General features: G+C 53.1%; 1 protein-coding gene across 1 annotated transcript; it reads left to right on the top strand.

The window, feature by feature from the left end:
* Nucleotides 1-650: 650 nt before the first annotated feature.
* Nucleotides 651-22,866, top strand: PPM1G (protein phosphatase, Mg2+/Mn2+ dependent 1G). Its single transcript, XM_050951107.1, has 10 exons — nt 651-867; nt 5,740-5,809; nt 14,836-14,921; nt 15,648-15,780; nt 17,205-17,656; nt 18,043-18,180; nt 18,992-19,226; nt 20,295-20,424; nt 20,812-20,914; nt 22,154-22,866. The coding sequence occupies exons 1-10, from the start codon at nt 748-750 to the stop codon at nt 22,352-22,354; spliced, it is 1,668 nt and encodes a 555-aa protein (XP_050807064.1). The 5' UTR covers nt 651-747; the 3' UTR covers nt 22,355-22,866.
* Nucleotides 22,867-23,433: the final 567 nt, after the last annotated feature.

The raw sequence follows: 23,433 nt of genomic DNA, 5'->3' as shown, positions 1-23,433 counted from the left end.
AATTCCAGGGCCATGGTATCCTGAATGCAAAAACAGCCGGTGGGCCCTGGCGGCATGCAAACAGGAGCCTATGGCCAGGTCCCCAGGGGTGCACGTGAGGGGAGGGGGCACATATACAGTCCCCAAGGGGGCGAGTGATACACACAGTGGGAAGGGGCATACAAATGCCCCCAGGGGGACACATAATGGGAGAGGGGACACACACCCATGGTCTGAGGGGTCACATACATGGTCCCTGGGGGGATGAGGAGCACACACAGGGTCTCCGGGAGGAGGTGAGGGGAGCACACAGGTCCACAGGGGTGAAGGGTGCACATGGGGGGAGGGGCACACACAGGTCCTGGGCGCGGGGGGGCTGCATGGGGGGAGGGGCTCACATGGGGCCCCCCAGGGAGCGAGGGGTGCACGTGGGGGAGGGGTGCACACAGGGCCCCGGGGGCGGGGGGACACGCTCCCCCCCACAGAGACTCGGAGCTCCCCTCCCTCGAGCCCGTGCGCTGACTGGCCTCCAGCCCGCGCTCCGTTGGCCGCTCTGTCCCTCAGCGTCTCTATGGCAGCTACTTCCGGCCGCTCGCTCTCCCCCAGCGAGACTCTATGGCTGTCGCTTCCGGCCGCTCTGGTTCCGGTCGGTGACTCCGTGGTGGCTGGTTCCGCCGCCTGCCCGCGCTCCGCTCGCGTCCCGCCCGCCCGCGCCCGTCCCGCCCGGCCCCGCGGCAGGGCCCGGCCCCCGGCGGAGGCCGCCGCACCATGGGCGCCTACCTGTCCCAGCCCAACACGGTGAAGAGCTCGGGGGACGGCGCCGGGGCTGGGCCGCGCCCGCTGCACTTCGGCTACAGCGCCATGCAGGGCTGGCGGGTCTCCATGGAGGTGAGGGGGCGGCGCGGGACCCCGGGGGGCAGGGGAGAGGAGAGGAGATGGGGGGGCGGCGCGGGACCCCGGGGGGGAGGGGAGAGGAGATGGGGGGCCGGCGCGGGACCCCGGGGGGGAGGGGAGAGGAGATGGGGGGCCGGCGCGGGACCCCGGGGGGGAGGGGAGAGGAGAGGAGATGGGGGGGTGGCGCGGGACCGGGGGGAGGGGAGAGGAGAGGAGATGGGGGGGCGGCGCGGGACCCCGGGGAGGGGAGAGGAGAGGAGATGGGGGGGCGGCGCGGGACCCCGGGGGGGAGGGGAGAGGAGAGGAGATGGGGGGGCGGCGCGGGACCCCGGGGGGGAGGGGAGAGGAGAGGAGATGGGGGGGCGGCGCGGGACCCCGGGGGGGAGGGGAGAGGAGAGGAGATGGGGGGGCGGCGCGGGACCCCGGGGAGGGGAGAGGAGAGGAGATGGGGGGGCGGCGCGGGACCCCGGGGGGGAGGGGAGAGGAGATGGGGGGGCGGCGCGGGACCCCGGGGGGGAGGGGAGAGGAGATGGGGGGGCGGCGCGGGACCCCGGGGGGGAGGGGAGAGGAGATGGGGGGCGGCGCGGGACCCCGGGGGGGGAGGGGAGAGGAGATGGGGGGCAGCGCGGGACCCCGGGGGGGAGGGGAGAGGAGATGGGGGGGCGGCGCGGGCCCTGGGGGGGGAGGGGAGAGGAGATGGGGGGCGGCGCGGGACCCTGGGGGAGGAGTGGAAAGGGGGCGGCGCGGGACCCTAAAGGGGAGGGTAGAGGAGATGGGGGGGCGGCGCGGGACCCTTAACTGCTTCTTGGTACATTTAATTCTCTCTCTCCCCGTAAGCCTCCCCAGACTGATAGTGAAACATCCCCTGGGTTCTCCTGTGTCTTTCCCTCACACGTCCTTTTGCAGAGCTAGGGGGATTCCGCTTGTCTCACACCCATAGCCACTTTCTCCAGCCTGGGGCATGTGTGTGGCTCATCTCTGAATTCCCTGCCAAGCCCTCCGCTGGGGACCTGGTGGCACAGTGCCATCACCACTACAATGAAGGAATGTTTATTCACTCTGTTTTCTCTTTGTTTTCATTAATGCCATATGTAAATCACACGGAAGCAAACTCTCCTACTAAGGATTCAGCACCCCTACCACTGTGGTTAAGGGCTGAGAACTTCCAGGCCATGTTTCAGTCCTCCAAGGAGTCTCCTGGCAAAAGTGCCAAGACACAACTTTCCTGATACTTCCACAGAAATAAACAAAGTTTTTTGCAGGGGAGATTATCCTTTCTAGTCTCTCTGCTATACCATAAAAATAAAGCTGCAGTAAAGGAAGGACCCATGCCAAATTCAAGTTCCTCTGGCATTTCCTGGTTTTCGAGTGTTTAACTGTACACTTACTATCAGCCTAACATAGGGTATGTCTACATCTACAATTTTGCAGCGCTGGTTGTTACAGCTGTATTAGTACAGCTGTATAGGGCCAGCGCTGCAGAGTGGCCACACTTACAGCAACCAGCGCTGCAAGTGGTGTTAGATGTGGCCACACTGCAGCGCTGTTGGGCGGCTTCAAGGGGGGTTCGGGGAACGCGAGAGCAAACCGGGGAAGGAGACCAGCTTCGCTGCGGTTTGCTCTTGCGTTCCCCGAACCCCCCTGCAAACCGCAGGGAAGGAGACCTGCTTGCTCGGGGGTTCGGGGAACGCGAGAGCAAACCGGGGAAGGAGACCAGCTTCGCCGCGGTTTGCTCTCGCGTTCCCCGAACCCCCCAGCAAACCGCAGGGAAGGAGACCTGCTTGCACGGGGGTTCGGGGAACGCGAGAGCAAACCGGGGAAGGAGACCAGCTTCGCCGCGGTTTGCTCTCGCGTTCCCCGAACCACCCTGCAAACCACAGGGAAGGAGACCTGCTTGCTCGGGGGTTCGGGGAACGCGAGAGCAAACCGGGGAAGGAGACCTGCTTGATTACCAGAGGCTTCCTCAGGTATGCTGGGATACCTGCTTATTCCACGGAGGTCAAGAAAAGCGCTGGTAAGTGTCTACACTTGATTACCAGCGCTGGATCACCAGCGCTGGATCCTCTACACCCGAGACAAAACGGGAGTACGGCCAGCGCTGCAAACAGGGAGTTGCAGCGCTGGTGATGCCCTGCAGATGTGTACACCTCCTAAGTTGCAGCGCTGTAACCCCCTCACCAGCGCTGCAACTTTGTGATGTAGACAAGCCCATAGAGTTTAATCTGCTGTGCCAGTGTAAACGTGCCTGTCCCGGAGCTCTTGGCGCAGCCCAACAGAACTCCCCCAGTGGCATTCAGATAACCATCACAACCTGTTGGATGCATTGGATCAGCCTATTTCCTCACTTCCTTCCCTCCACCTTCCATTCTGGAATTGGAAGGGGAGCAGAGCGCAGGGAGCTGCCCATTCCTCCTGGCTCCCCAGCCTCTAAGGTTGGAAGAGACGGCGGATTGGTGCTGAGAAATGATCGTCACCTGCATGGAAACCCCAGCCTCCCCTGCTTGCCCAGTGAGAAGTGGCAGGACTCTTGGCTGGAGAGGGCCTGACAAGAGTCTGATAGACAGTATGCTCTGTCTCTTTCAGACTGTGCACCAGCTGCTGCTGCTGCCTGCTCAACCTTCCTTCCCCCTAGGCTGGGAACTCAGAGTTGGGACTTGGCCTCAGCTTGGAAGCTGGGTTCCCCCAGTTAACAGCTTGATGTTTTCTCCAAAGCTCTGGGTGTTCTCTGTGAGGACACCTTATCTTTGCCATTGTTTGATTTTCTGTAAGTGCCTCCTTCCCAGGCTTCTGCCACTGAGGTCTTAGCAGTCAGCTAGGAGAATACCCAGTAGGTGAACTGAGGAGCTATTTCCCTCCCTCTCCATGGCCTCCTGTTGTTACACGGGTCCTCTGTTCCCCTTGTGCTTGGGCAGTGCTCTGTGCAGGTCAGTGTTGCTGTGCTGTTGGTTGTTATTTGCACTTTCCTCGGGCACTAACTTCGTGCCGCCTCTCATCTTGGCTGTGGAGGTTTGGTTTTGCTTTTGCTTTTTGGCCTCTTCAAAATCTGTTAAATTAGGCTGAATACTGGGAAAAGAGGAATCAGTGAACACTGTTGATAGTGAATTTTCCTGTGGAGCTTCTCTGATGAGGTACGTCTCAGTGTCAGCATGAGAGTCACTTAAACAGATCCATCCCCAAGTATCTAGCAAAGAACAAAGCACCTGTGCTGAGAGGGAGTGTGCAGGACTTAAGAGACGTCTCAGCATTTCACACAAACACCCCCTGCAGGCTGAGCACCAGCCAGAGAACTGTTAGTCTGAAAGGCACATTCTGTGCTTCAAATTCAGCCCAAGTCACTGCCAGCTGCTGTTCCTGGGGAAGGAATTTGGTCATGAACCCTTGTCTGCTGCTCTGTGATGTTCTGCTCTGTATAGGTGATTGTCCCATGCTCATTACCTCAGTGTCTGAGTGCATATAGATAAAGGCCAGAAAGGATTTCGTTTTTGTGTCGAACAGTCCCCTTGGTAGGCCACCCTTTCTGCTGGCTCACCTGAGAGGTTCCGTGGGCTGCCGGAGAATGAGCAGGATTGTGACACCAGTGCCATGGCAGAGATGCCTGCCTGGGAGGTGGGATTTCCATGACACTATTTCTGATTCGCTCCAATGCACCGAGAACAGTGGGGGACAATGTCAGTTCTAGACTCCTCAGCCTACCCTTCAGCTCATTTGAGACCAGCACGCCGTTACCCAGCCACATGGGGCAGAGTCCATGTGGGGCTTGCCCAGGAAAGGCTTGGCACACTCAGGCTAGAGAGAGGGGAAAGGCCTCTAGCCCAGGTGTGCAGAGATCCCCTACGAAGGCCTGGAGAGTGTGGTGGTGCTGCCGTACCACTTCCTGCTCTCAGTAGTCAGCGGGACACACTCCCTCCTGTCAGGTATGACTGGAGCAGGTGACGCTCCAGTGTGCATGGATCTGGGCTGCTTATGAACTGGGGAAAGGAGCCGGGCAGTTGGAGGGGCCACAGACTCCCTGTTTGACTTTGGCCGAGTCCTTTGGGGCTTGTCTACATGGGGAAACTTACCGGCCTAACTGCCAGTACGATGCTATCACTGTTGTTCTCCTGGTGTGCTGTGGTGGTATAGTCATGCCAGTAGATTTCCTTGTGTAGATAAGCACTTGGTCTCCCTGGGCCTCCGTTTCCATCTGTACAATGGGGCCAGTAGCCCCATCCTGCCACACAGGGGAGTGTGGGAATAAAGACCCTCGGATGGTACGGTGACGGGAGCTTGGATAGATAGAGCTGGAGTCTGGCTCCAGACTGGCAGAATCCCAAGTTACCATTTTAAAGAGCTCTCAGTCTGGAGGAGTGCAGAGGTTGCTGTGTACAGCAAGAGGCAGAAGAGTTGCATGCCCATTCCGGGAGGAGCAAGCTGCTCTGGTGAGCTGTAGGTGGAGCGTGTGCTGTGGGTCTGGGAGCGTCTTAGGGGGTCTCAGGAGTGTGAAATTCACCCCCCTGCCTGCTGTAGTTGCGCTGACCCACTCTCTGGGGCATACATAGGTAGGTCAATGAAGGACTGCTTCCATCGGCCTAGATACCATCACTCAGGGAGGTGGAGTTCCTGCGACAGCAACACCCCTTCTGTCACTGGAAGAAGCGTCTGCGCTATAGTGGCGTGTGGCTGTGCTACTGTAGCAGCTGCTTCTTACTGTTCGTGCCCTTCTCTGGTTTTGTGAGAACAGCGTGTGAGTGGGAAATCTCCAGGTGTGAAACGTGAGTGTGTCTGTGCTGGTACCGTATTTCCCTGCCCCTGAGCACCATTCATGCCGGGTCAGCCGCTGGGAGCCAGTGCAACCCCAACACTCTGATTTGGTGCTTTCTCTTTCAGGATGCGCACAACTGTATTCCTGAGCTGGACAGTGAGACGGCCATGTTCTCTGTCTACGATGGACATGGAGGTAACTGCTCCTCTCGCTCTTTCCAGGGAATTGTACTTGGGCAGCTTCTCACAGGGGACTGCTCTGGTCTGCTGCAGTGGCTGTGGGAAGAAGAGCACTGGGTTGGCACAGTGGGAGCCGGACAACCTCCCTCTGGTGGGAGTTGTGCTTGAAGGGTCCACAGGAGACATTCCAGGACTGGGGCTGTTTTTCCAGCTGGCCAGGGGAGCGGTTTGAGGGTCACCACTTTGAGGTGAGCACGTGCATAAGAACATAAGAATAGCTGTACTGGGTCAAACCAAAGGTCCATCCAGCCCAGTATCCTGTCTACTGACAGTGGCCAATGCCAGGTGCCTCAGAAGGAGTGAACCTAACAGGTAATGATCAAGTGATCTCTCTCTTGCCATCCATCTCCACCCTCTGACAAACACAAGCTAGGGACACCATTCCTTACCCATCCTGGCTAATAGCCATTGATGGACTTAACCTCCATGAATTTATCCAGTTCTCTTTTAAACCCTGTTATAGTCCTAGCCTTCACAACCTCCTCAGGCAAGGAGTTCCACAAGTTGACTGTGCACTGTGTGAAGAACTTTTTATTTGTTTAAAACCTGCTGCCTATTAATTTCATTTGGTGACCCCCTAGTTCTTATATTATGGGAATAAGTAAATAACTTTTCCTTATCCACTTTCTCCACACCACTCATGATTTTATAGACCTCTAACATATCCCCCCTTAGTCTCCTCTTTTCCAAGCTGAAGAGTCCTAACCTCTTTAATCTTTCCTCATATGGGACCAATTCCAAACCCCTAATCATTTTAGTTGCCCTTTTCTGAACCTTTTCTAGTGCCAGTATATCTTTTTTGAGATGAGGAGACCACATCTGTACAAAGTATTCGAGATGTGGGCGTACCATGGATTTATATAAGGGCAATAATATATTCTCAGTCTTATTCTCTATCCCTTTTTTAATGATTCCTAACATCCTGTTTGCTTTTTTGACCACCTCTGCGCACTGTGTGGACATCTTCAGAGAACTATTCACAATGACTCCAAGATCTTTTTCCTGATTAGTTGTAGCTAAATTAGCCCCCATCATATTGTGTGTATAGTTGGGGTTATTTTTCCCAGTATGCATTACTTTACATTTATCCACATTAAATTTCATTTCCCCATTTGGTTGCCCAATCACTTAGTTTTGTGAGATCTTTTTGAAGTTTTTCACAGTCTGCTTTGGTCCTAACTATCTTGAGCAGTTTAGTATCATCTGCAAACTTTGCCACCTCACTGTTTACCCCTTTCTCCAGGTCATTTATGAATAAGTTGAATAGGATTGGTCCTAGGACTGACTCCTGGGGAACACACTAGTTACCCCTCTCCATTCTGAGAATTTACCATTAATTCCTACCCTTTGTTCCCTGTCTTTTAACCAGTTCTCAATCCATGAAAGGACCTTCGCTCTTATCCCATGACAGCTTAATTTATGTAAGAGTCTTTGGTGAGGGACCTTGTCAAAGGCTTTCTGGAAATCTAAATATACTATGTCCACTTTGTCCACATGTTTGTTGACCCCTTCAAAGAACTCTAATAAATTAGTAAGACACGATTTCCCTTTAGAGAAACCATGTTGACTTTTTCCCAACAATTTATGTTATTCTGTGTCTCTGACAATTTTATTCCTTACTGTTGTTTCAGTAATTTTCCCAGTACCGACGTTAGACTTACCTGTCCGTAATTGCTGGGATCACCTCTAGAGCCCTTTTTAAATATTGGCGTTATATTAGCTAACTTCCAGTCATTGGGTACAGAAGCTGATTTAAAGGACAGGTTACAAACCATAGTTAGTGGTTCCGCAATTTCACATTTGAGTTCTTTCAGAACTCTTGGGTGAATGCCATCTGTTCCTGGTGACTTGTTACTGTTAAGTTTATCAATTAATTCCAAAACCTCCTCTAGTGACACTTCAATGTGTGACAATTCCTCAGATTTGTCACCTACAAAAGCCAGCTCAGGTTTGGGAATCTCTCTAACATCCTCATCTGTGAAGACTGAAGCAAAGAATCCATTTAGTTTCTCCGCAATGACTTTATCGTCTTTAAACGCTCCTTTTGTATCTCTATCATTGAGAAGCCCCACTGGTTGTTTAGCAGGCTTCCTTCTTCTGATGTACTTAAAAACATTTTGTTATCACCGTTGGAGTTTTTGGCTAGCCGTTCTTCAAACTCCTTTTTGGCTTCTCTTATTACATTTTTACACTTAATTTGGCAGAGTTTATGTTCCTATTTACCTCACTAGGATTTCACTTCCACTTTTTAAAAGATGCCTTTTTATCTCCCACTGCTTCTTTTACATGGTTGTTAAGCCACGGTGGCTCTTTTTTTGTTCTTTTACTGTGTTTTTTAATTTGGGGTTTACATTGAAGTTGGGCCTCTATTATGGTGTCTTTAAAAAGCGCCCATGCAGCTTGCAGGGATTTCACTTTAGTCACTGTACCTTTTAATTTCTGTTTAACTAACCCCCTCATTTTTGCATGGTTCCACTTTCTGAAGTTAAATACCACAGTGTTGGACTGTCGAGGTGTTCTTCCCGCCACAGGGATGTTAAAAGTTATTATGTTATGGTCACTATTTCCAAGTGGTCCTGTTATAGTTACCTCTTGGACCAGCTCCTGCGCTCCACTCAGGACTAAATCTAGAGTTGCCTCTTCCCTTGTGGGTTCCCATACCAGCTGCTCCAAGAAGCAATCATTTAAGGTATTGAGAAATTTTGTCTCTGCATTTCGTCCTGAGGTGACATGTTCCCAGTCAATATGGGAATAATTTAAATCCCACTATTTTTGAGTTCTTAATTTTGTTAGACTCTCTAATCTCCCTTAGCATTTCATCATCACTATCACTGTCCTGGTCAGGTCATTGATAATAGATCCCTAATGTTATATTCTTATTAGAGCATGTAATTACTATCCATAGAGATTCTATGGAACATGTGGATTCACTTAAGATTTTGACTTCATTTAATTCTACATTTTCTTTCACATATAGTGCCACTCTCCCCCTCCACCCCACCCCCCCCGGACCTGTTCTGTCCTTCCTATATATTTTGTACCCCGGAATGACTGTGTCCCATTGATTGCTCTCAGTCCACCAGGTTTCTGTGATGCCTATTATATCAATATCCTCCTTTATCACAAGACATTCTAGTTCACCCATCTTATTATTTAGACTTCTAGCATTTGTGTACAAGCACTTTAAAAACTTGTCCCTGTTTATTTGTCTGCCCTTTTCTAATGTGTCGGATTTTTTTTTACGTGAACGTTTCTTCATACACAGAGCAGGTCCTAGAGGAATGAGCACTTCCAGTTCTGCAGTGAGGGTGTGACTTGGGGTTTGCAAGCTGCTCTGGAGGGCTCTGCAGTTGATGGCCTTGATCCTGCTTTGGTTTCTAGACTGTAGCTGAAGGTCCTTGCCTTGATGCTGCTGCCCGTGCCCCACTTCCCATGTCAGACTGAAGCCTGTGTCCATAGAGACCAAGAGCGTTTTTAATGTATAAGGGAGGTGGCACTCAGAGGCTTGCTGTGTGAAAGGGGTCACCAGTGCAAAATGTGAAGAACCACTGAGCTAGTCCCTTCCCCTCCGCACGCCCAGCTAAGCCAGTACTAGATACATTGGCCACAGTCTCCATGGAACTAAGCTTTCTGTAAATGCCTGGGTAGATGGATTTTGTCCAGAGTCGGTTTCCAATCAAAATGCACGTATTCTGTGGCTGCAGACGCCACCTCTGTGCAGAAACATGGTCTGGCACCTCTACTTGCGGTGTAACCAATACAGTAACATCCACTCGAGCCTGCAGACAATAACATTTATTTGTTTGCTCCCCCCCTCCATCGTATCTGAGCCGCTCACTTCTTGCAACGGCCCTGCCAGGTAAGACAGAGTTGTTATCTTCTGGCTGGTAGGCGGGGAACAGAGACGGATCACGGACTTTTTGGAAGTGCCTTTGAGTACAGGTGGTGTTTGGGTGCTGGGCACATCTGTCCAAAGTCACGTGCGGTCTGCCTGGCCAAAGTCACCATGGGGTCCCTGTCGTAAGTGCAAGCCTGCCCTGCTTCTTGCTGCTGCGTCCCAGCAGGGTGCTCACTTTGAAACCGAACCCTGGAATTCTCAACCTCCCCATGAATTGTGCCATTGAGTTTCATGTTGTTAGCAGTATTGGCTTGTGTTGCCATAGCAGCTACAAGCCTCCGTCATGGCCAGCACCCCTGTGCTAGGCGCTTTAGACATAGGACAAAAAGATGACTCCTGCCCCAAAGAGCTGACAGCTGAAGTCAGGCCAAGAGGGACCTGGCCAGATGGGGCTGCAAGGGAACAGAGAGACAGCATTAGTGAGCCTGAGGGGCAGGGGTCTCTGCACACCAGCAGCCTAGCGGCTGTCCATTTTTTGGAAGGTTCATGGCAGCAGAGGTGTTGAAAGAGGCGAATGAGACGCTTTGTGGGTGTTTGCAGGGAGCTCCTCTCAAGCATGTGGGTGGCAGGGGAGAAGGCTTGAAAATGTACCAAGGGGGCAGTTGAGGCTTGCACCACGGGCCAGTTAGAGGCAGGAGTCAGCCTTTCACTAATGAATGAGAGAGGACAGTTGGTGTGGACAGAGCGTGAAGGGCCTTGAGAGTGAAGACAGCTTATGTTAGGTACAGTAGAGAAGGTGAGGGGGGGGCAGTGGAGGGATGCGGAGAGAGGGGTGACATAGTCAGAGCACTCCGGCTAGGACAGCGATCTTTGCAGCAGCATTCTGAATGGGTCTGAGCGAGACAGACTGTCTTTGTCAAAGCCAGAGAGAAGGGTGTTTTAGTATTGAGATTGGAGCGCAGATGAGATTTGTCCTAGACTAGTCTGAGGTGATGCTGCTGAGTTGGGGGAAGCAGCAAGAGGAGATGGAGATAGCTGCAGCCCCTTGGATTAAGGGGGGTACAGCCACTAGCAGTTATTGATGTTCACAATTTAGGATGATTTGTGACCTGCAACTCACGTTCACCTGATAAAACATTTAAGTTTGGTTGGCCGAATAAGCCCAGTATGCCTCTCCATGGTCCCGCCTCCTTGTCTCTCCAGGTCTTACCAGGGTGTTTTAGAGGGACTCTCTCCTCCACTGTTCTCTTAGATTAGGAACCAGAGATTTATAGAGCATAAAGGCAGGCAAAACCTCTGAGATCATTTCTCTGACCTTTGGTGTAACACATGCCGTAGTAATCCTCATATTGATTCTTATTTGAACTGGAGCAGAGCTTTTAGGAAACTATCTAGTCTTGATTTTAAAATTGCCAGAGATGGAGGATAAGTTGTGCCAGTGTTTAGTTACCCTCAGTGGTTTTTTTTTTTGTTGTTTTTTAAAAAAGTAGTTGCATCTTATTTCTGGTCTGAATTTGTCCAGCTTCAGCTTCCAGACACTGGGACGTTACACCTTTGTCTGCTAGATTGAAGACTCCCTCCGATATCAAATAGCTGTTCCCCATGTATGTACGTATAGACTGGGATCAAGTCACCCCTTAACCTTTCCTTTTTTAACAAAAATGTTGTACTGAGTCAAACACCTCACAGTAATCTAAGTCTGGTACATCAACACTATGACCTTTATCAGCCAAATGTGTCATTTCATCAAAAATAGAGAGCATGTTAGTTTAACAGGATCTATTTTCCATAAACCCATGTTGATTTGCATTAATTATATTATGTAAGAACTGCCGTGCAGTGTCAGACCATGGTCCCTCTAGCACAGTAGCCTGTCTCTGACAGTTGTGGAGCTTCATGGGGAGTGCACATAACAAGGTAGTTAGTGATCCATCCTGTCTTCCCCTGTCGGCTTCTGGCAGTCAGAACTTTAGGGTTGCCCCAAGGATTGGGTTGTGTCCCTGACCATCTTGGCTAATAGCCATTGATGGACCTGTCCTCCATGAACCTCGCTATTGATTTTTTTGAGCCCAGTTCTACTTTGGCCGTCACAACATCCCTGGCAATGAGTTCCACAGTGAATTGTGCACTGTGTGAAAAGGTACTTCCTCTTGTTTTGTATTCATCTTGCTACCTGTTAATTTTATTGGGTGACTCCTGGTTTTTATATTGTGGAAAAGGGTAAATAACACTTCATTATTCACTCTCTCCACACCAGGCATGATTTTCTAGATCTCTTGCATATCCCCTCTTAGTCTTCTCTTTTTCAAGCTGAACAGCCCTAATCTTTTTAGTCTCTCCTCATATAGAAGCCCTTTCGTATACGTAATTATCTTTGTTCCCCTTTTCTGAATCGTTTCTAGTTCCATTCTGTCCTTTCTGAGATGGGGTAACCAGAACCGGACACAGTGTTCAAGGTGTGGATTTGCCATGTACTGACTTAGGGGCAGTATGATAATTTCACTCTCAGTTTCTATCACTTTCCTAATGGCTCCTACCGTTCTCTTAACCCTTTTGACCACTGATGCGCAGTGAGCTGAAGTTTTCAGAGAACTATTCAGTGTGACTCCAAGATCTTTCTTGAGGGATAACAGCTAATTTTGAACCCATCAGGCGTTACTGTGCACTTATCAATGTTCAATTTCATCTGCTCCAATTTTCCTGCTCAATCACCCAGTTTTGAGAGATTCCCCCCGGAACTTTTTGTAGGCAGCTTTGAGCTTAACTATCTCGAGTAACTTTGTATCATCTGCAAACTTTTCCTCTTCACAGTTCACTCTTTCTTCCAGATCAGCAATTAATTTGTGAAACAGCACAGGTCTTTGTACAGATCCCTGGGGGATCCCGCTATTTATCTCTCTGCATTGTGACAACTGACCAGTTATTCCTACCCTTTGTTCCCTGTCTTTTAACAAGTTACTGATCCATGAGAGGACCTTCCCTGTAATCCCGTGACAGTTTAGGCTCTGGTTACACTACAGCTTAAGTCAACATAAGTTATGTTGCTCGTGGGTGTGAATTAGCCACCCTTCTAAGCGCCATAACTTATGCCGGTGTGGACAGTGCTGTGTCGGCGGGAGAGCTTCTTGCAGGGGCTGGAGTAGTTAAGCCGACAGGAGAACCCTCCGGAGTGGTGTAGCTGCATCAGTGCTCTCTTGTGTAGCCATAGCATAAGTTTCCTTAAAAGTGTTTGTTGAGGGACCTTGTCAAAGTCTTTCTGAAAGTCCAGGTACGCTCTAACCACTGGATCACTCTTGGCCACATGCTTGTTGACCCCCTCAAAGAATTCTAATAGATTGATGAAGCATGATTTCCCTTTAGAAAAGCTGTGTTGATTCTTCCCCAATAAACTGTGTTTAACTCGGTATTTGATAATTCTGTTATTTACTATGATTTCTGCTAGTTTGTGGAGTCCTGAAGTTAGGCTCACTGGCCTGTAACCACTGGCCGGGATCGCCTCTGGAGCCCATTTTAAAAATCAGCATTACATTCTAGTCATTTGGTGCACTGTCCTTTAATGCTTTATAAATTGAGTCCTGTATCAGCTGTTCTGTTGTTCTGGCCAGGACTGATGTCTGTCTGATAGGCCTGTGGTTACCTGGGACATCCTGTTCACCCACCCCCACAATTAAAGTCGCCACCCCAAGATGGTCACTGTCTGTGTCACTGTTGTTGATCCCTTTCCCCCACGCTATCTTCTAGCTCAATGGTTACAGCACTCACCAGGGATGTGGGAGGGCCAGGCTCCAATCTCCACTCTGGAACAGACTGGAAACGAGGGTGCCGATTCTCTCTGCCGCTCAGGGTGAATATGGTCTGACTGGACGGGTCTGTATCATCCGACCTCTGATGCATCGCCTTTAGCCAAAGCGGTTTTCACAGGGTTTCCATTCCTTGCCGTTTGCCCAGTTCTCCCCTCCTCCAGACGGGTTTGAAAGAGCTTTGTGTTTGCCATTGATTCCTTACTTCCCCTAACAGCGCCGTCACCTTGGGGGGACCCTGCCGTCACCCTTTGTCTGCATTCTCGCTGCCCTTCTCCTTTCCCTGCATTCTTGGCATGTTCTTGTCTGGCTGCTTACCCCTTCTCCATTCCCAGGGTGGTTCCTTCTCCCACTCAGATTTCTGGCCCTTCCCTTCCAGACCAGAGGGGCTGCTCCTCACCTCTCCCATCAGAGCTTTTCACGGGGCTGCTTCCCTGCCCCGCTCTGCGTTCTGCCGAGTCCCATTGGATGAGCTGACTCCAGGAGTTAGTAGTCACTGCTGCCATGTCAGTGCCGTCTTCTCTTGGGGGGCCCACCTGTCGTCTGAACCATGGCCCTGTGGTCTGCCTGGCTGCACTGGTTACCCAGGCACCCCCAAGGAGGAGTCGTGGTGTCAAGTAGCCGACAGCTGGTTCAGAAGTGAAATAATCTGTATGCTTATGTGCAGGCCGGGGGTCTGTTACATGCAACTCAGAGAATTTCTCCTCCTTCCATGTCTGGCTCTGTGGCTTGCTTCTCCTATCGTCGCCTCCTGCATTTCTTTCCTTCCTCTCCCAGTAGGACTCCGCTCTGCCCATTAGGACCACAGTCTCCCTCGTTAATTGGAGCATCTCCTTCCTCTTGCGCTGGGGCAGGCGCTCCTGTATGTGAACACTCACTGGCTGCCCCCTGTGTGCTGGAAACATGGCACCTCCCAGATTATCTGCACTGAACATTAGCCCCCTTTCCCCTGCTGCAATATCAAAGCTTGGCTCTCCAGGTGGGACTGGCCTGAGAACAGTGGAGTCCCTTGGAACCTGGCCAGCCCCCAATGAAGGGTGAAAAGCCTTGGAGATTTGCTGGGGTCCCAGGGCTTGTCATACTGATGGTGTCTCCAGTGGCAGCAGCAAGTCCTACCACCTCGGCGGTGCAGCTTCTTGGAAAGCGGAGGCCCCTGCGCCAAGCCCCGAGATATCCCACTAGCAACCTCCCCTCTGCAGTTGGTTGCTGTCTCCTCCTCCTGCACTGACCTCCATCCTGGCTGGAGGCCCCAGATTTCCCTCGGGGCTGTCACAGCTCAGCTCGCTCTGTGCCCAGGGCCACTGGGAGGAGCAGGATTTTCAAGCAGCCTCTGCTCTCTTTCAGGGGAAGAGGTTGCCCTGTATTGTGCCAAGTATCTCCCAGAGATAATCAAGGACCAGAAGGCGTACAAGGAAGGCAAACTACAGAAGGTAAGAGCCTGGCACCGCAGGGGATAAGTGTAGGCATAAAGGCAGGAGAACAGGCTTCTCTGGGCATCTAGTCCCCACCCAGATCCCGCTGTCATCTGGGATTGCCCAGCTCCTCCCTCGGAGGCTGTCCCAAGGACTGGTTATTCTCCCAGGGAAGCTTTCTTCCTTTCTCCACCTTGGGTCTTCTGCTCACTAGCTGTTGGCCTTGTTGTTCAACTGTTCCGCCTCCCTTCTTTAGCTCCCTTGAAGTTACTGAGAGGCCATGCTCATTTCTGGCTCATGCCTTGTGTTCGCTGCAGAGAGTCCCCCTCTCTGCTCTCCATATCCCCACAGAGCTGCCCTGGTTTTCAGTCTCCTCCTGGATCAATGCAGGAATCGGACTGATGGGCAGCAGTGTAGGTGAGAGAAATGCAGCTCCTTGAGACTCAAAGTGATGGCAGAGTGGAGCTTTCGGAGAAGAGGCATTAGGCGGCATGTCCTGAGCACAGGCCAGTCTGGCAAAGCCAGTGACCTATAGGAATGAGGGGTTGTTCTCATGCTGACCCTCCCCAGTGCCATCCCATATGCCCCATGCGCTCTCTGGCAAACCTGGCCAGTCACCTCAGTGATTCTCCTGAAGGGGCTGGGGACGTGATGGGATCCCAGTGCTGCTGAGAGAGGGCAGGGCTGGTGGGCAGGCGCTCCCCTGAACAGCATGCAGCCCCTGTGGTGTCTGTCTGTCCATAGGCCCTGGAGGATGCCTTCCTGGCCATCGATGCCAAGCTGACCACAGAGGAGGTGATTAAGGAGCTCGCTCAGATCGCTGGGCGGCCCCAGGATGACGACGAGGGGAAAGAGAAAGTGGCTGATGAAGATGATGGTAAGTGAAGCATGTGCCCAGCCAGTATCTGAGGCTGAGCACTGAGGTGCTGGCCACCAGCCGTGGGGGGGAGGGGGGGAAGGGCAGTGACTGCTGGGGAAGAGTTTGTTCTTTAAAGGAGCCAGTTAAACAGAGTGCAGCTGGAGCTAACTTAGCGCTCTCCTCGAGGCGCCTCCCGGGCTGGCATGGCGGAGTCGGAGCTGTTTTTCACGCTTGCTCGTTTAACTGACACACACCTTCCGTGGGCCCCTCCCTTGGGCATATCTGCAGCAGGTGCTCTGCTCCAGCCAAGGGTTCGAGCTTTCTGGGCCATGGCAATACGGGTCTGAGCTGAGATGTGGTGTCAGTGAAATGGGCAGCAGTGTCCCAAGCTTGCAGCTCCAGAGTGGGGGGGTCATGGATGGACAAGTGGTGGGACGGAGGTGAACTCAAGCCCCCCCAGGTGACTGGCCCAAGACTCTGCCTTTTTCATTCAAAGAAGCAGATGTGCTTTCCCATGTGGGCATGTCTGTCAGGACAAGGAGCAAAGCCCCAGCCAGGAAACCAGAATTACTCGCTGCCAGCCTTTGAGTGAACGTAAAGGGGCACCCACACTGGATCCCGGCATTTTTCTGCGAGTGCCGAGGAACCTGGGTTCCTTCACCTGGGGGGGAAGCCCTTTAGTTTGCTCTCTGCATCTGGCAGCACTCTGGGTAGAGTTGTTTCACTTCCCATCTTTGAGCTGACTAGTAAAGTAAAAACTAGCAAAACGGCAGCTTCAGGGAAGCAGCAAGATTCCCCCTTGAACTGCTGGCCCCAATTTGGTGTTTGGGAAGGGTGTGTCTTAGCGTCTCACGTTTCCCCATGGCCCCAGCGCCTGGTTCTCAGGTGGGTGAGCGACCTGTGCCAGAGCCCTGCGGAGCGACTTGGCCCTCGAGAAGCTTAGCCTTTCCCGTTTGTGGTGTCTGACCTGTGCAAGGAAACAGACCAGCCAGTGTCCCAGCACTCGGCATCACCACAGACCTTCAAACAAAACCCAAACTCTTGGCCAGCGTCAGCTGTTCTCACTTGCAAGCTCACCCCCAGCACCTCGAGCTGAGCTTCCGTTGGCGAATTCCTCCTTGGTGGCCACTGTGTCCATGACGTTGGCCAGCGAGCATCAGCTGGCTTAGCAGCTGGGAGCTGGCTGCTGTGTGTCCATACAACCCAGCGTGTGCGCTGTGCCTATCAGCTGTGTGAGTGTGATGGTCGCCCTCCCCACTGCTTGGTCTGGGAGCGGGTGGAGGCAGCTGTCTCCCGTGTGTGTGCGTGGAATGCCCAGCCCAGTGCAGGCACTGCTGCAACATCAGGCATCTCTTGGCTAGTGCAGCTTGGAGCCAAACCTGTGCTGCTGCTGCCACCCCACAGGCGGCATTTCCTGCTCTGACTTCCCCTTTCTCTTGCAGTTGACAACGAGGAAGCGGCTCTTCTGCACGAAGAAGCCACAATGACCATAGAGGAGCTGCTGACTCGCTATGGACAGAACTGCATCAAGAACCTCAGAAACAAGCCACTCCCTCCGGCTGAGGAGATGGGCCAGGAGCATGGGGGGGAGGCGAGCGTGAATGGAGAAAGCAGCCTGGGGGAGCTGGCCGAGCACAGAGAGAGGAAGAACGGGAAGCCAGACGACAAGGCCACGGGCATTTCCTCCACCTCCGACGGATCTGATGCTGGGAACAACAGCTGTGCTGCAAAGCAGGCCGAAGTGGGGAGAGGCAAAGTGACGGTCACTTCCTCCACGGGGGAGGCAGGGCCCTCCTGCTCCTCCACTGGAAAGCCCCAGGGCACGACCAAGTCCAAATTTTTTGAAGACAGCGAGGATGAGTCAGATGAGGGAGAAGAGGAGGAGGACAGTGAGGTAGGCGCCAGAGCTCGGAGGCAGCTGCCCTTCCTGGGGGTGAGGAATGACTCTTTCTCTATCTCTCTCCACATTCTTTAAGAGTTGTAAGAGCATCGGGCCACCCCAGGCCTGCCGTCAAGATGGGATTTACAGGCTGATGCCTGTGTCTGCACCACCTCGCAGCGGGCCTGTGGAAGGAGGGTGCTGCAGACGCTGTGGTCTGGCCAGTGCATGAGCTGGGAGCTGCTATCTGCTGCCCAGCTCATACACACCAGAGAGAGAGAGACGACCTGCTGGGTCATCGGCTCCCTCTTGCTGAGCTCATCTTGTCCATCCTCCTGGAGGGGCTTGTGCGCTCAGAGCCGGGCACTCCTGCTCTCTCATGGCGTCTCTTGTTTCTGCAGGAGTGCAGTGAGGATGAAGATGGCTACAGCAGTGAGGAGGCAGAGAATGAAGAGGATGAAGATGACACAGAAGAGGCTGAGGAGGATGAGGACGAAGAGGAAGAGATGATGTTACCAGGCATGGAGGGGAAGGAGGAGGTGCACATCCCATTTCTGCCTTCTCTTTGTTAGTCCTGTGCTGGGGAGCACCCGCGAATCACTTGGGAGCCAGAGAATGCCCCTTGGCCATGGAGGCTCTGTGCAGCCCAGGGATTTTCTACACAGCTTTTCTGCGGCGGAGCATGTAGCCTGAAGCAGGTGTCTTCCCACCTGGAGGCGGTGGAGGGTTTGGAATGGGGCCTGGGCTGGGGGGCAGCAGGGGAGATGCTGCAAAGGGGGACTCCACTGCTAGCTTATCTGGTCAGACGTACGGCAGAACAGCACGGCAATTCCTCAGGATCAGCCGGCCCGGCTGTGTGTCTCACCTGCACACAACAAACGCTAGTAATTAGCAGCTCTCCAGCCAGCCAGCAGGCTGAGGATGGCATTGGCAGCTGGGCGGGAGCTGCAGCTAGGTGCAGTAAGATGGAGATTGCAGAAGCCTCCATCCTTGCCACTACAATGCAGTGCAGCCCTTGCTTGGGGCTGGCTGAGGCTGGAGTTGCTGCAGGAGAGGACAGCTGCAGGCCATGCTATTGAGCTCACTGGTGGTCCTAGGACGATGTGTTAAATCTGAGATGGCCCACTCCTGCGAAAACATAGCCATGCTCTGTTCCTTTCGCACCCCTTCCCTCACCTCCTGCGGTGGCCCCCTCTTTGGGCCCTGCACCTTGAAAGGCGAGGTCTGGTACAGCCGATGTCCTGTAAGAGCTCCTGGGCTGGTTTGTACCATCTCTCCCCGAATAGCTACTTTAGGGCTGGGAGCATTATGTATCTGAGAAGAAGTCTCACCAAACCCCTTGCCTCTCAGCCTGGCTCTGACAGCGGGACGACTGCCGTGGTAGCCCTTATCCGGGGGAAACAGCTGATCGTAGCCAATGCTGGAGACTCTCGCTGCGTGGTGTCGGAGGGTGGCAAAGCTGTGGACATGTCCTATGACCACAAGCCGGAGGATGAGCTGGAGCTGGCGAGGATAAAGAACGCCGGGGGCAAGGTCACCATGGATGGGAGAGTGAACGGGGGTCTCAACCTCTCCAGGGCAATCGGTGAGTGAATCCAGGAGGCCGGCCAGGGCACCCTGCAGCTGAGGGATGGCACGTGCACACAGACCGCCTGCTTCACGGTGGGTTTGTGAGTGATGGATGATTTAGATGGGGCCCAAGGCATGGTAGGTGTGAGCCAGGAGTGGTTAGAAAAGCAAACGATCCTGGGATGTATAAGGCATGGGGTGGTGTATTCCCTAATTAGTGGTGTGGGCTCATCTGAACACCATGTGGGGTTCTCATCATCCTCCTAAACAGGGTGTTGCACAGCTAGAGGGGTTAGAGAAGGGCAGCAAGAACGGTCAAGGACGTGGGGAAATCTCTTCTGTGCAGAGGGGTTTGTCCTCATGCAAAGGAGATGGATGAGGAGGGACGTGATTAAAGTTTCTAAAGCAATGCACAGTTGAGAGAAAGGAAGATCAGCAGTGTCTGTTTAAATGATGGGGACCCTGAAAAGGCACAAGGAGCCTGTGGAACTCCGTCACATGACATAGCTGAGGCTAAGAGCCTAGCGGGATTCAGCAAGAAGGTAGATGTTTCTCTAGGAATGGGGAATATCCGGAATTATCAGAGGAAATACTAACCCTCAAACCAGAGTTCTGAACTGGCCATGAACCCTCTTGTCCCAGAACGTGAGCCTCTAACTACTGGGGCTGGGGGAACCTTACCCTGGGGCAGGCCGCCTGGTCACTGCACCTTCCCCTGAAGCAGCTGGCGCTGGCCCCTGTCGGAGATAGGACACTGGACTAAATGGACCCTGGTCTGGTCCGCATGGGCAGTGTCTGTTTGTGCTCCTAAAAGCACAGGCGGTGGGGAGATGTGTGGCTGGGCTGAGGACACACTGTTTTGGGGTTCTCACTCTTCTTCAGTGTTGTAGCAGTTAAGTGCCAGGCTCTGCTGAGCTGGTCTCATGCTCCAGCTCAAACACAGACCTCAGTCTGCGACAGGTGGGGGGTTGTCCCCTCCTGCCTGCGGGAGTGCTGGCCTGGTCTCTCAGGCAGCCCCTCCCCAGCAGTCAGGGCTGCGTAGCTGGAGGAGACTGTGCTGGCACTGACCTTCCCCTCTTGCCAGGCGACCACTTCTACAAACGGAACAAGAACCTGCCCCCGGAGGAGCAGATGATCTCGGCCTTACCCGACATCAAGGTGCTGACAATAAACGAGGAACACGACTTCATGGTTATCGCATGCGACGGAATCTGGTGAGCACCAGAGGATCAGAAGTCCCTATGGGATGGATCCTGCCCCAGCCTTTGCATGGGGCAGCAGGCCAGGCGCATATCCCCGTGACACCTCAGTAAGGGTTAGGGGCCTCTGGGATAGCTCATCAAAGAGCCCAAGGCAGGCTGTCCCCAGTGGGGCGCCATTCCCTGGGCAGAGGATGGTACAGTGCGCTCCACAATGCCCATGGCCCCTGAATGAGGGGATCTCCTTTAACATCTGTCTTGGTGCGCACCCTGCCCCTCCCATTCAGCGAGCCAGTGCTCTCTGCCATAGCACAGCAGAACCAGGCCTCCCTGCCATCAGCTGCAGGGCACTCTTCCCTTGGCCTGCCAGCCACTCTGACCCGTCACCCGCTCTGCTGGCAGGAATGTGATGAGCAGCCAGGAAGTGGTGGATTTCATCCAGGCCAAGATCAGCCAGAAGGATGAGAACGGGGACCTGAGGCCTCTCTCCTCCATAGTAGAAGAGGTAAGCAGCCTGATTCCAGCTGCCCTTTCCTGGATGGGCTTCCTCAGCTCGCCGGGTATTTGCATGCTCGCTGGGCAGTGACTCCCTGCTGGGAGAGTTACTTGGGTCCGCTCATTGCTGGATGATGACGAAATCCATACGGACCCAACAACTTTATCTACCTCCTAGTTTCAGAGGGGTAGCCGTGTTAGTCTGTATCAGCCAAAACTACGAGGAGTCCTGCTGGCACTTTAGAGCCTAACAAATTTATTTGGGCATAAGCTTTTGTGGGCTATAACGCACTTCATCAGATACATGGAGTGGAAAATACAGTAAGCAGTATATATATACAGCACATGAAAAGATGGGGGTTGCCTTACCAAGTGGGGGGGTCACTGCTCACGAGGCCAATTCAGTCACGGTGGATGTGGCCCATTCCCAACAGTTGACAAGAAAGTGTATCAACAGAGGGGGAAAAAAAATTTTGTAGTGACCCAGCCACTTTAATCAGGCCTAATTTGATGGTGTCCAGTTTGTAAATTAATTCCAGTTCTGCAGTTTCTCATTGAAGTCTGTGTTTGAAGTTTTTTTTGTTGAAGAATGTCCACTTTTAAGTCTGTTGTTGAGTGTCCAGGCAGATCTTTTGAGAATGGGCCGCATCCACCCTGACTGAATTGGCCTCGTTAGCAGTGACCCCCCACTTGGTAAGGCAACTCCCATCTTTTCATGTGCTGTATATATATACTGCTTACTGTATTTTTCACTGCACGCAGCTGATGAAGTGGGTTCTAGCCCACGAAAGCTTATGCCCAAACAAATTTGTTAGTCTCTAAGGGGCCACAAAAACTTCTCATTGTTTTTGCCTTCCTAGTGTTGTTCTGAACATCAAGCAGGTGGCAGTGCTGAGCAGCACAAGGCCCTGCCAGCAGAGGTGGTCAGCACATCGGGATATTTGAGGGGTGCCCCTCAACACATACTAATAATGAACAGGGGGCCCCTTGGAGGTGTTCCGGGTGCTAAGCAATTGCCTGGTCTGCTCATGCCTATCGCTGGATCTGCCTGCCGGCCTCCCAAGACACTGAGCACTGCCTTAAGCTGTCCCTTTCCCTCGCCTGGGAGAAGCTGGAGCCTGGGCCTGGCCCCGGAGCCGGGAGTCAGCCAGTGAGCGAGCGGCTCCCTTGGACTCCTCGGTTGCGTGTGAGGTTGGCGTCCTACTGGCCGCTCCCCGTGTGCTGTTAACTTTGTCCTGTTCCCTCTCAGCTCCTGGATCAGTGCTTGGCTCCCGACACCTCAGGGGACGGCACCGGCTGCGATAACATGACCTGCATCGTTATCTGCTTCAACCCACGCTCCACGCAAGCCCACACCGACAGTGGAAAACGGAAACTGGCAGCGGCAGAGGCCCAGGCAGCGAGGGAGGAGAACGGCAGTGACAGCAGCAAGAAGGCCAAGCGGGACTAGCAGGCCCAGCACAGAGACTTGTCGTGCACTCCCCAGACTCATTTCTTAAACAAGCTGAACTCGAGACTCCAAAGTCTCATCCTTTTTTTTTTTAGCCTTAGCAGAGGCCTCGTTTGTCTGTGTCCTGGACAAGGGTGGGGTGGGTTATCAGGGCATGTCGTTCATTTGTAACCATTCCAAAGAGTGAACCAACAGCAGAGCTGCTGAGCGGGGCTGGCTTCAGCTCCGCGGACACGGGAGCCCCGGCGGAGGTGAGCAGCACGTTAGTGGTTAGAGTATGGACATCCCAACATTGTCTCCATGTAGGTGTCGTCATTTTTGTGCCTGTGACTATTCTGTTTGGAGGGGAAGAACTTTTTCACTTGTTGAGGTTTTTTAATCTGTGCCCCCTTTATTTAAGGCCCGTTCTGTTTTTATTTGTGGAACAATCTGGATCGGGTGCCGCCGTTGCACCTCGCTCTGTTGTACACTTTCAATCAATACTTTTTCAAACTAAAAGCCCAGAAAACTTAGCTGCACCTTTGTCCTTGGCTCTTTTGCAGGAGGTGGGGCAGGAAGCGGGGAGAACCGAGTCCGTCTGTTTAATCTTTTAACCCTTTACAGGTTATGAGACCTTAGGAGAATGTGAGGAGCTGATTGCGTAGTGGGTTCCCCAACCCACTGCTGCCTTTCCTGTTGCACCTGGCTCCTGGTCTGCAGGCTCCAGTCTCGGGCTCCCTCCCACGACACCACAGAGAGCTGGCACTGCTGTGGCGGGATGGCTTGGAGATGTGTAGAAATAGGCAGTAGGGACAAACCTCCTGAGCTCATTTGTCTTTACTGAGTCCCTGATTTGACCCCTGAGTCCAAGAGGCAAGACTGACACCCAAACACCTCAGGCCCTACCCAGCTCTCCTCTTCCCTTCAGGGTAACGGCCGCACGATGTGCTGGGCGGGTGCCAGCACTGCACCTGTCTCTGGCAGCTTGTGTGCTTTGCGCTGAGGGGTGCCAGAGAAGCAAAGCGCCTGGGTTGGAAACTCAGTTGCTCCTTGTTCCCTCTCTGTGCCCTTCCTCCCCCCTGGGCCTTCTGCGTGGATCA

The sequence above is a fragment of the Gopherus flavomarginatus genome, chromosome 4 (genome assembly GCF_025201925.1).
Source record: "Gopherus flavomarginatus isolate rGopFla2 chromosome 4, rGopFla2.mat.asm, whole genome shotgun sequence".
Taxonomy (NCBI): Eukaryota; Metazoa; Chordata; order Testudines; family Testudinidae; genus Gopherus; species Gopherus flavomarginatus.
The sequence above is the reverse complement of the archived record's forward strand: the minus strand, read 5'-3'. Positions and strand labels throughout refer to the sequence as shown.